The sequence below is a fragment of the Falco rusticolus genome, chromosome 3, assembly GCF_015220075.1.
Source record: "Falco rusticolus isolate bFalRus1 chromosome 3, bFalRus1.pri, whole genome shotgun sequence".
NCBI lineage: Eukaryota > Metazoa > Chordata > Aves > Falconiformes > Falconidae > Falco > Falco rusticolus.
In genome coordinates this window covers 95,174,729-95,187,189 of record NC_051189.1, presented here as the reverse complement: position 1 = coordinate 95,187,189, position 12,461 = coordinate 95,174,729, and the positions used below count along the sequence as shown (strand labels likewise).

General features: G+C 41.2%; 1 protein-coding gene across 2 annotated transcripts in view; it reads left to right on the top strand.

Annotated features, from left to right (window-relative positions):
• Window positions 1-12,461, top strand: part of ELOVL2 (ELOVL fatty acid elongase 2) — a 46,338-nt gene that overhangs the window by 16,719 nt on the left and 17,158 nt on the right. Inside the window, exons 1-2 of one of the 2 annotated variants that reach the window (XM_037381204.1) lie at window positions 4,844-4,910; window positions 8,231-8,294. In XM_037381204.1, coding sequence (XP_037237101.1) covers window positions 8,279-8,294 — 16 coding nt within the window. In that variant the 5' untranslated portion in view covers window positions 4,844-4,910; window positions 8,231-8,278. Of the gene's footprint in view, window positions 1-4,843; window positions 4,911-8,230; window positions 8,295-12,461 lie in introns of those variants that run through there. The other variant, XM_037381203.1, reaches the window with a different exon arrangement.

Genomic DNA, 12,461 nt, shown 5'->3' with positions numbered 1-12,461 from the left:
ATTGGAACTGAAATCGTTCCTCTCAACATCTGGATTCTAGTCTCTGCTCAGGCACACACTGCAGTATTTCTTAGGGAAGCAAGAGCTGCAGATGAAGAAATAAAGGAAAATAAATTCCAGAGTTAACAGTGTAGTTACGCAACTCCGAAAACAGTCACTGGCTGTAAGCCACAAGCAGGGGGAGGCAGGCAGTCGCCTAGGTACCACCCCCCAGAAAGGGAGCTCCTGTGTCCTCTCCAAGCCCATCTGTCCTTGCAGCCCAGGGAGCCAGTTACCCAGGTCTTGTGCCTTGCACAGGGAGCTCAGACATCTCACCTGGGACCACAGAGCTTGTCAAGACACCTCAGCACCACACCCCAGACCTCTTTGAGGATGTAATTCTTCCTTGCAAGATAAGTTTGAGTAGAGAGAATGCAGAACTAAAAATCAAGATGAAATTGAAGAAATTCAATTTGCTTGTGTAAGTGACAACTTCTAGCACACTCCTAGTAACATAGGCAAGTCAAAATGTCCTGCTGCAGGCTTAATGCAGATTCTCCTGGCAGCTTGTTGCTTTCCTGCAGGCATTGCTAAACCACATGGTGAATTTCTTTAAACAACAATAAAGAAAAAGAACCTTTAGACACAAGTGCCCTCATTTAAAAAATACAAAGACATAGAAGAAACTATATATTTCAGAAAAAAAAAAAAATCATATCTATTGTTCCAAGTTAAGCCATCTAGACAGCCCGAATGCAGTAACAGCTAAAGATGAAACCTCTGGCTACGTTTAGCTGTGTGTTTCCGTACTTACCAGACTTTGCATCCTTCCATTCATTTTTCATATCAGAAATTGCAAGCCAGTCATCTTACTGAGGCATTCACTGAAAGCACAGCATTTTCTTGCAGGTAGCATAACCTGAGCAGCTACCGAGACAAAAATCTGCAAGCCTCCCTCCCCTTTGCAGCTATCTCCTACTTATTTTTTCACCCTCAGTAACACTCATCAACTCTGCAGGGACTAAATTAGCACAGGAGAAGGTGTTCAGCACTTTTGGCTGTAATCACTGTTCAAACAGCTGTTCTCAATCCCCTTTAGAGAAAACGAGCCGATTTGATGAATCAGATCCCCTATTGATTTAGCCAGATAACAGGCTGGCCAGCAAGCTACCAGCCTTGTGTAGGATGCCAGCCTGCAGTCAATCATTTCCAAATATATGCAAAAATAACCCTCAGCTGCAAAGATATTGCCCTTTTTATCTCAGAAAGTGCTGGACTTAGTAATATCACCTGGAAAATGTCCAGAAATTTGCACGTGTGTGCAAGTTTTGGCTGTGGAATGGAGTATATATTGCATAGTATCAGAAAATAATAGGAATAAAATATAATCTGCTTGAAAAACATTGAAAATCAAACAAATTGTTTTCAGACAAGACACGGCTCTTACTGGAATCTTTTAGAAATACTACTCAAGTACAACCAGCACTATTCTTTGTTACCTTCAAAGTTGCTCTTGAAGTCTTTAAATAATTTACTGACCACAATAGTAACGTCTTTATTTTCTGGAGTGCTTACAGTTTATTATGGAAACCTTTAGAAGAAAGGAAATAGGAAGAGAAAAGTAACATATGAAGACCATTCATTTTTTATTCTCTGTGCTGAAGCTGGAACAGCCTTCTTTTGTGGTGTTTTTTTCTCCACCATACCATATTTTCCTGAGATTTTTGCATTAAATTAAAACGTATTACACCACTTGTGTTTCCGAAACAAAGATACAGCTCTCTCTTTTCTTGGAATTCTAAAAGAATAGCTGTATCTTTAGATGGAGTCATCAATAGTTCTTTTAATTAGCAATTCTTGGCTATTTTCTGCAAGATAGGAGCATTACCAAGGACTGTTCACGTATTATACGGACACCTCTCTGGCCCTGGGGTACTAGCAGAACTTCCTGTGCCACAGTGCTGCTCAGCTTTGGTCACTTCTGCCACACCAAATTACGTGCCTTCATAGGGCAAATCCAGCTATAAAATTCTGCCAGCTTCCCAGTGCCACTTGTTGGGAAGGAATCAGGCAGCGAGATCGCTACGCTAGCAAAAACATCCCATGTTACAGCCCCTGGTATGTGGCAGAAGAGCCCTGTAGCCAGCCTGTTCACCGCAGCCAGTGGGCCGTGCTCCTGCCAGCATCACCAGGCTGGCTGAGGGTTTGTAACGTAGCTAGTCCCTAATCTTGGACAGCCATCACAGCTGAAAGAATGTTCCAGAACGTGGGATACAGAAATTACCATGACAAATAAAAAAGTCCAGTTTCTGTCCCTTGAAATGATTAATCGGAAATGCTAAAAAAAAGATGATCTAAAATAATGTCCTTCTAGTTATTTGTTTCCTTCCCTCCCTCCCTCCCTGTGCATCCATGGGACACAGTAGCAGTCTCATCCCCCAGCTGGGTGTCTGCTCTCTCATGAGCTTACTCCAGCTTGTTCCTACTCTCAATGAGATTATCTAGCAGTGAGTTCCGTCTATTGATTATAAATTACATAAAGCCATAGTTTATTATCAACTTCTGGGTGTCCTGTCTCCCAGTTTCACTGAATATCCTGTTATAGGAGATAGACATATATATGTATGTATGTATGTATGTATATATAACCCCCTTGTTATAGTGACACAATACATTGCAACCTCAGGCTCACCTTTCTGCCTTCATCTTCATCTTTTCCTGCCGTTTGTATGTAATAATCCTTACATAAATTCTTTCTTTAGGGATTGTTATACACATATTTCCCCCACAGCTATAATACAAATCACAGAAGATAAAGATGACAAAAAACTAAAAGCTGATCTGAAACAATCTGTGATGAAGAATTGTCCCCCATCGTGCTTCTTTTTCCCAGATTAGTTTTAAATGCGCTGGGCAGTAAAAACCTAAGCAATTTCTTTTATAAGCAGTTATGACACAGTCCTGAGACTTAACTTTGACTTCCCTTTGCTTTATTTCATTCCCTATTTCAGCCATTCTGGAGCCAACGCTACAGGTTTCCAAAACTTTGTTAATATATATATTCAAATATGTGCAGCATGTAAAATTAGTTACTTTAAACACGCTGATAAATTCAGATTACTTCCAGTACTGCTCAGTCACTGACTATTTACAGAGCAGAAACCTTCAGGGAATTAAGGAAAAGTTGCCATCTAAACAGTAAAAATCACCGTAAAATTAATATATATGTTCTCTGTCATGATTGCTTCAAACATCACATCTGCTTCCTGGAGCTGTCTTGGAGAGCAGCGGCTGGCACCCATTTCTGGTTTTTGTCTGAGAATTGAAATAAGATGTCTTTTTTATAGAGAATATAATTTTTGTATAGCTGTGTAAGAACAAGCAACAAATTCTTTTGGATTTTTGGGATACTGAATGATTTTCAAGGCTTTTGCACAAAAGAAACCTCGCTAATACAAAAGATTTCCAGCATAAGTAAGATTGAATGCAGCTTACTCGTCCGTAGGAAGTTTATTTCAGAAAGCCATTTAAAATCCACATAATCAAACAAAAAGCCTCACAAGCATACTTCATCATGTATGCCTATATTTAATAATCACCTTTTGTTTGTCTTTTAATCCCAGTTATTGTCTGTAACGGTATTTTATGCACATGAGGAACATTTTGAATACGAGTTCCTCATCCCAGCTCAGGAAAGCCTGGTATCACTGTCTTTGAATTTCAAGGAGCCTTTAATTTTAGAACTAATTTTAGAACATCCTTAGACTAACACAAGTTCTGGAGACCCCATGCCTGTGGGCAGAGCCTCCATCTGAAGGGTCTGTAATTGCAGCCACTAGAACCTGGGACTTCTGGGGGGCTCCCTAGCCTGTTGGTGGTCATTCCTGTTCCCAAATGATCAAAGTTATTTTGGCTATAAACTCCTTGTTTCTAGACTGCAGTATTTATTTGCTGAAGTAGCAGTTGGGACATTTTTGAAGGTTGTCAGTGGGAACAACAGCCAACAGGGACGTGTCCATCCACTTGCTTCTGTAAAAAAAAAAAAAAAGGATTTTTTTAATGTTTATATTGGATCCAGGTAGCCTGGTTTATATAGCTTTATAAAGAGGACTTACATCACTTGAGGCAGTGTTTTTAGTGGTCAGTAGATAATGCCTAAAGATAGATCATTGGTATGTTGAGAAATCAAAGGTATTTTGGACAAATCAAAGGTATTGTGATACCTGCACTGTTTAGATAGCAGGTACATAATTTTTGCATAACTTATACTGCTTTTACTAAAACTATCAGGAAGCCAGTAGACATTGGTCTCTCAGTAAAGACCAACACTAACAAACATATATAAGCATATATAAGAATGAGAAGTTATTTTTTTCCATACCTGCTGACTTGGAAATAGTGTTTTACATGCAATCAGCATGAAAACAATAATTCATGTCTGTGCGCCGTGCTACTTACGCTTTTATTTCCATCTCTGTTGCAAAAATATTGAAACTTATTAGGGATCTCTATGTTGCATTATCATAATTGGCTTTATGCTCCCTCCCCATCTTTCCATTTGGGTGACTTGATTTGCTGAGATAACCTAATGTCTTTTTCATAGGTGAAGTTAAATAGGTCTTCCACAAACCTGTCCAAAATCCTGCCAAACTCTCAGCATTGCCAGTGCCCGCAGCAATGTCCTGTACAACAGGAGGAAAAACATGAAATACAAGTTAATCTTTAGCCCTGTAACTCATTGATACCTTCATTGATAAAGGCTGTTACAGTGATTTGCCAGAGAGAAGTGAGTTGCCTGGCCATGTGGGTTTGTTCAGGCTGGCTTTATTTGCTTTTCTTTACAAACACAACAGATCATCTTGAGCAAGACGTTTGCATCTAGTCTGCACAGAGGCACTATTTTAAGATGTGTTCTAAACCCCAGGAATACGGTATGGTCTCTTGTAGTGGTGTTGACAGGAAGGTGACAAGACCAGTCACACAAAATTACCTACTTTTTTTAAAGAATATTTTTTTTCCAAACTATTAGTGCTAGTATTAGGTATATAAACAAATATATTGTTTTTAACAACCTTCTAAATCTATATTTTGTAAATCTTTGTTTTTGTTCCTGTAAAGTAAGATGAGTTGTAAAAAAGCTAAAAGGGAGGCAAATGCCGGGACATTCTTAAGAAGCATATTTTTTCTTCTGCTGCACCTCCTAGAAGAAATTCTACTCTCAAATTACCACTGAAAGCAAACCCAGCACTGAATTATGTAGTGCTAATTAAGATAGACAGGAGCAGGGTTGGGAGCTGGTACAACTCCCCACTGGGTCACTTGAGCACATTCATAAGGAGGTAGACTTTAAATTTAGAGTGGTTCATCTACTCAGCATGCTGTGTGCTCATCCTAGCCAGGTGTGAGAGGTTAGCTGTCATCAGCTGCGTCAATGAAGACAGTAACCTGCTCAAAAAAACATATTGGTATATTTTGTAGGTGGTATCAAGTTGCGGGGGAGCGTTGATGCGCTGGAGGGCAGGAGGCTCTGCAGAGGGATCTGGACAGGCTGGACTGATGGGCTGAAGCCAACTCTATGAAGTTCAACAAGGCTCGGTGCTGGGTCCTGCACTTGGGTCACAACAGCCCCCCGCAGCGCTGTGGGCTGGGGGCAGAGCAGCTGGAAAGCTGCCCAGTGGGAAAGTGCCTGGGGGGGCCGGTCAGCAGGCGGCTAGGCATGACCCCCCAGCGTGCCCAGGTGGCCAAGGGGGCCAGCAGCACCCTGGCTGGTGTCAGCAATAGTGTGGCCAGCAGGACCTGGGCAGTGACCGTCCCCTGTGCTGGGCACTGGTGAGGCTGGAGCAGCGGGGCACTGAGGGGCTGGAGCGTGACCAGAGCAGGGCAGGGGCTGGGGCAGGGGCTGGGGGAACTGGGAGTGTTCAGCCTGGAGAGGAGGGGGCTCAGGGGGGACCCGTTTGCTCTCTACAGCTGCCTGAAAGGAGGCCTCAAGTTGCACCAGAGGGGGTTAGATCAGATATTAGGAAAAATTCCTTCACCAAAAGGGCTGTCAAGCTCTGGTACAGGCAGCCCAGGGAAGTGGTGGAGTCGCCATCCCTGGAGGCGTTTAAAAGACGTGTAGATGTGGTGCTCAGGGATGTGGCTTAGTGATGGACTTGGCAGTGCTAGGCTTACAGTTGGACTTGGTGATCTAAAAGTTCTTTCCCATGATTCCTAATTCTATTATTCTGTTTTTAAGTCTTCATTCTGCTCTTTCTCCTGAATATTCTACAATTCTAATTCCTTCATGTAACTGTTAGAAGAATCCAGTCCCTAATTTCCATCTCAATGCAGCCAAGAGTAGACTTGTCTAGAGTGTTTTAATATAAAACGAATATACATGGTTTCTTATGTTGTTCTTGATGTGTAAGATTTATTTATATAATGTAAGCATGAAAGCAAGTAGCTTTGCGTACTCATTCCTACATGACATTTGAATCCCTTAAAGTATTTTTTCCAAAGCAGTCGGTATAGTCTAACCACAGGAGTAGCTCTGGTTCAAATTAATGCACCAGGTGAGCACATCACAAATAGCAGTGTGGCACTCCCCAGATGGCATGAAAATAATAGCAAAAAAACAGCATAGCTCAAGGATGTGAAAATGGAAGCAGATCTTTTTGCACAGGTCCAGCACCTGGAAACTGAGCTACCTCCTATGACAGAAGCCATCCTTTAGCCTGCCGCGGAAATTGTCTGAAATTAAGAAAACACCTTTCTCCAGGGGCAGCAGTCAGGACCCTTTCCTGAAAACTAGTTTAGCTTTCTCAGTGCTGCAAAAGTATAAAAATCAGATTCATTCTCTCCTTTTTCAGACCAAGTCCTTTAATTTTTTGTTAAATATATATGTATATATACACACACAGTTTTAGTTTCAGGGTTTTGTTGAGTTTTTCTTTAAGACAAGCTGAACACAGCAGCATCTTGCAGACACAGACCTTTACAGCCTGGAATACTGCAAAATCTTGCTGCCATGTATTCACACAAAATCTGCCCACTTTGAATATCCTGAGGACCAAAACATAAGAGGGGGAGAAACAGAAGGGGCTTGGGAATGCCAGGAGCTTCTCCCTGCCCAGACCACAACCCAGCCCCAGCAGGGGAGTGCAGACGCCAGGACTGGACCTACCAGGGTGCAAATGTGGATCTTCATGAGGCAGATCTGCTAATGGTGACTGCAGCCCAGGCATTCAGAGGCACACACGGCCCTTGGCAGCTCTCGCTCTGTGGAGATGCTCAGCATCGCCGTGCGCCTTTCTCCTCAGCCTGGCTGCATTTGCTCAGTGCTGAAATTAGTTCATGAAGCACAGCAAGGCAATGTTGGAAGGAGCAGAAGAAGAGCTGGCTGACCTCAGGCTCATGGTAAAGAGCGGTTCAAGCACCAGCGATCAGGAAGCCACTACTCAGAACCGGAGTCTGGGAAGAAATATTTGAAAGGCCACCACATCCGACTAAGGGAAAGACTGTGTTGATCATGGCTCAGCTCCCAATCCAGTCACAGACAGGCACAGCCTTGCTAAGCCTGCCAACTTAGCGGCTTCGTTGACTTAGACCTCAAAACACAATGTCCCTGTTAATATAGTCTTCCTTTTCTTGCCTCCTCTTCCTCCCTCCCTACATGGCCTGAACTTTCATTGCAGGAGGTCTGGGTTCTCCTGAAGACCTTTTTTTAGGAATGTTGTGCCTGATATAGAGAAATCTCAGCTGGCTCACCCCAAAGGTTTCCTTCTTTAAGAGTAAAGCATCAAGATATGCAGCTGATGCGCTGTTACTAGGCTGGTTGCAACCAGGTGGCTTTGTGAAGCTTATCAAAGGAAATGCCAGCTCCTCTCCAAAATTATCTCTAAAAGAAATAATAATAATAAAAAAAATATTTCAGGTGAGGAAACATAACAAACCATAAAGCATCTTTATTAGAGTGAAGATTATACCCATCACCGATGGGTTTGCTGTAATACTTGTTCTTTTTCATTTGTAAAACCTTAATTTCCCTTCCCAAAGGGTTCCAGTTTGGGCAGTTTCCAGTAAACGAGGCCTCTATTGTTATCTAGACCACAATCTGCCCTAAATTAATTTTTAAAGAGGTTTGGTTTTTTCCAGTAGACATGATATTGCATACTTTGGAAATAACTCAAGCATGACATTTGTTGGGGTTTTTTAATTATATTCTCTATGTGAGCCATAAGATAATGTCACATATCCTTTTTATATTTTTTAGGAGAACCTGAAAGCTTTTGACCGGGGAGTAAATGAGTTTGTGGACTATATGTTTGGACCTCGAGGTAAGCTGCTCCACCTATAGCCCTTCTAGGTAGTAATACCTGTCCAGATTATGACTCAAAAAATATTCTAGTAAACAGAAGCTGTCAAAATCTTCTAGTGAATAATTTCTCATTGAAAAATGTAGGCTAGGCAGAATCACAGTATTTGTAGAAACACACCATTATTGTTGGAAATCTATCAATGCATTGCATTTATAGAAAGCCATTAGATATTTTTTTTGTCTGTTTGACATAATATTAACTATAATACAAATTAAAACCAATCACAGATTGTACTAAAAGTGAAAGAAGACATGAAACTGATTTTTTCTTTGAAACCTTAAAAAAAAAAATCACTGGATTTTAGAGTCCTTTGTTTCTGAGACTATAAAGGATTTCAGTCTTACATCCTAATGTAGATTAAAAAACTTGAAAGCCTTGATTTTTCTGAAAGTGGAAGATCTGTTTTGGTGCTGATTCTCATTCATAATGCAGTTGTTATTTGCTCCAGCCTCCTATTAAATAGCCTAATTCAGAAGGATGATCAGAGCAAAAGCAAGAAAGGGCCTTCAGCACCCTGCAGGGTCATAGCCAGAATTTCAGCAGACCAGTAGAGAGGCTGGGAGAACAGATACATCTTTCTAGCTGCTGTTCTTGCTCTTTAACAGTCTGGACAAGAATAACTTGAATAACTGTAGCTTGGTGGTGCCTCATGCTTTGTTAGGACTGAAAGAAGTAATAGTCAAAAACAAACAAAAAAAGAAATAGGACTGCAGAAAGAAAAAGCTACAAGGCAAGGATGGAGCATCAAAGTCAGGGCTAAGAGCACCAAGCAACTGGAGGAAGGTGGTGAGACAGGAGCTTAGACAGCAGTCACTCTTCAGAGAAGGTCTCTGTAAGGCCACCTTGCTGTTGATAGGGCTGGACTTAAACTTTCAACTTCAGGAATAGCCTTGCAAACTTTTCCCTGCGGTTAAATCCAGAACTGCTGCCCATGTGGATGGACATATGCTTATGTATTCTCATTTTGTTGTAATAATGTCCTCCAGGTCCCAGAAAAAGTTCTTGCTTAATTAGGAGGACAAGTGAAAGAAAGCTGTATCATTTTTAAAATCGAGAAATTCTCATTTTTCATAGCTGACTGGATGGTTACAAAAATATCTGCCATCATCTCTGCAGTGGATGCAAAGCTTGAAGGAAAGCTTTCTGGTAAACAAACACTGAACAGCTTGGAAACTGCAACAGAAGCAATTAAAATGGAAAAAGTTTTATTAATAGCTTCTATAATAGTGCATTTTAATATTAGCAAAGAGATGTGATCACAAGCATTAAAGTACTTTTTTTTTTTTTTTTTTTTTCAAATTGGTATGTTTTCCTTCATTCCTTTCCTCATTGGTCCAGAACAAATTTTTTGAAGGAACAAACTGTAGTTAATCCAATGCAGAATACCACACAGATCCCTTTGGGCTTTTAGAAAGCCCTTCAGTTAAATGAGTATTATTTGTATTGCTTGCCAAGCACATCACCATCCGTCTCCAAACAGCAATGCTGAAGATAGCCTTTGTTTGTCTGTGCCTTTTCTATATGCTCTTTAATTTAACTTGTGGTATAAAGACACAGTATCATACATTTCCTAAATAAGGTAGCTCCCTCCAATGTGTTTATACACATAAATAAATCACAATAAACTGCAGTTTTAAATTGCATAGAATGACCCCAGAAATGAAAAATCTAATGAATTCTTGAGAACTTCCCCAAATGTCTAAAACCAACAAATCATTCCTCTTCTTTCTCTCCACCAATTTTCACCCACAGCACACACTTCATTCAGCAGCAAGATGGTTTAAAAGAATGGATAACAATGCTCTAGTCTTTTAAAAATCAATCCGATATTTATGGTTTATGTCGTAGGTGGTAACTCCTGAAATACTGGTATCACTATACTGGTTTTAGTCGTCATTAGCAGATGTGGCCGAGGGCATGAGAAGAGACAGAAAGACATGCGCTGGTCCCAGCGGTCACCTCTGCTCCCATCGATAGTACCAGGTTAACACAAGCTGGAGTACTGCACTACTAGAATAAAGGGCGTATTATCAAAGTTCTGAATTTCATTTTTATATAGGCATATTTTGTGCCTTTGAACTAGCAGAGCAAGTCCTTTGGATCAGGAAATAAAAGCCATATACGTGCCCATCAGGTGCATCTCTTAATAAGAAGTGGTCTTACAATTTGGTGTTGGTCCATATTATTCCAGATAGGAAATTACCTAGGCTCAAGGCAAAATGAAAAAGAGTGAAATAACTGTGTTGTTCTGTAAGAGCGCTTTTTTCTCTTCTCCGTCATCTGCAGAGTATTGTTTGGTGTTACACAAAATTAAGGAATATTGAATTGCAGGAGCTAAATCTAGTTAATTGGTTGCTTGTTTTATCTGTGAAAAAAAAAAAAAACCAAACAGAGATGGTCAAGAATAGATATATTTTAATAAAGTTATGATAAAGTAATGAGCACTCCTGACCTGAGTATGAACAGTAGCAAGGCATTGGTGCAAAACTGTCTACCCTCTGCACCTGAAAAGATCTGAATCTACTCAGACACTAACTAGCTAAAGTTGTACAGAAACCTGGATGGAAGCCTGATACCTTTAAAGAGCCTGGGAGGCCTGCCACTCATTTCGAAGGAGCCAAGATTTCACCCCAAGGGTCTGGCACATGATGCCCAGTGACTGTGAATGAGCTTATTCATGGAGCAGTCAGAGCTCGCGGGCGCCTGCTCCTTCCCCTGCTGCAGTCCAGCGCTTTCCCACTGCGGCTTTATTCACTGCCTTGGTCTCAAATTCGGATGCTGTGTGCATCCAGTATTGTAAAAATAATCCTTTCTCCTTTCAACAGCAGACCTTTACAGTACTTGAACATGCAGATCAGTCAGTGAGCAGAAATACTCTCCTTTTTCCGACAACCTTTTTTAAAATACACTCCCTTTCCTCTCCCTTCCTTCTACACTCGTGGGTAAGCCTAAGTGGAAATAAAACAATCGTGTTAATTGGCTGCCTTTTACAAACCACTTTCTGCCCACAACTGTCTTACCTTTCAAGGTCCCAAGGTTGAGGTGGAAAATAATCAGCAAGGGTACACGTTTTAATAATTTCTTTTGAAACGGAAATAGTATAGACCTTAAAAATACTTGATGTGCTGACCTGAGCAAGCCCATGAATTCTGCTTTTGTATGGATCAGCCCACATGCTTGTGGCCACTCACAAAAGAATGAAAACTTTCTGAGGATGTACTGGGGCAGAATTTAATGCTGTCTAACTTGTATTCTCAACTCTTCCCCTTACTTTTCCTTTTTGAGCAAACACGCTGTTTTGTTATCTGCTGATGCCAGCTGGCCTTTGTGCAAGTAACCTTTATGCACCAAGTGTTGCAATCCTCAGGTGGGGACACCTTTCTTTAGGTAGCAGTCTTGCAGATATGACTGCTTTCTACATCTTCATTTAGGATACCAATGAAACAAATTAACTTCTTACGCTCCTAAAACATACACTAGATCAACACTTACACATGCAACCTTTACCTGTCCTATGACTCCTGTGTCCTGTTGGGAGCCCATACGGGAGCAGAATCACCTCAAAAACACCCATTCCAGAGCTTCAGACGTGGCTTGTGAACTTTGAGAGGGTTTTTGGGCTCACACTGAGGCAATCCTGATAGGCATTGAGATCTGAGGACAGCAAACAGGCGTTCTAGCTTGGTAATGCACAACAAAGCAAGGCTGCCCTAAAGGACAGATTGGGCTTTGTAATCGTTGTGCTGTTGTGACTGCTTTAATCCTACACCTCTCCTCTTCTAGGGGTTTTGGGGAGTCCAGAAGGGTGAGTCAAAACCAGGAGAGCACTGATGTTCCATGGTGGCTTAGGTCTGGTTGAAAGTTTCCTGCAAAAGAGCTAACAACCCAGGTAGAGCCCCAGTCTGACAGACGAGTGTTAATAGCCACTGTGACGGAAGAAAGGTGGGAAGTGGGGAGAGATGGTAATGAGAAAGCAAGCTGATGTTCATAGCCCTGTTCATAAGATTACTCTAACTCACTTAAAATCTTGTTTTATGCATACCTGTAGGCTTGTATTTCTGAGGAAAGAACAGTCAGAAAGAATACAGCACGGCAAAACTGCAATCAGCAAGTGTTTGTTCAATG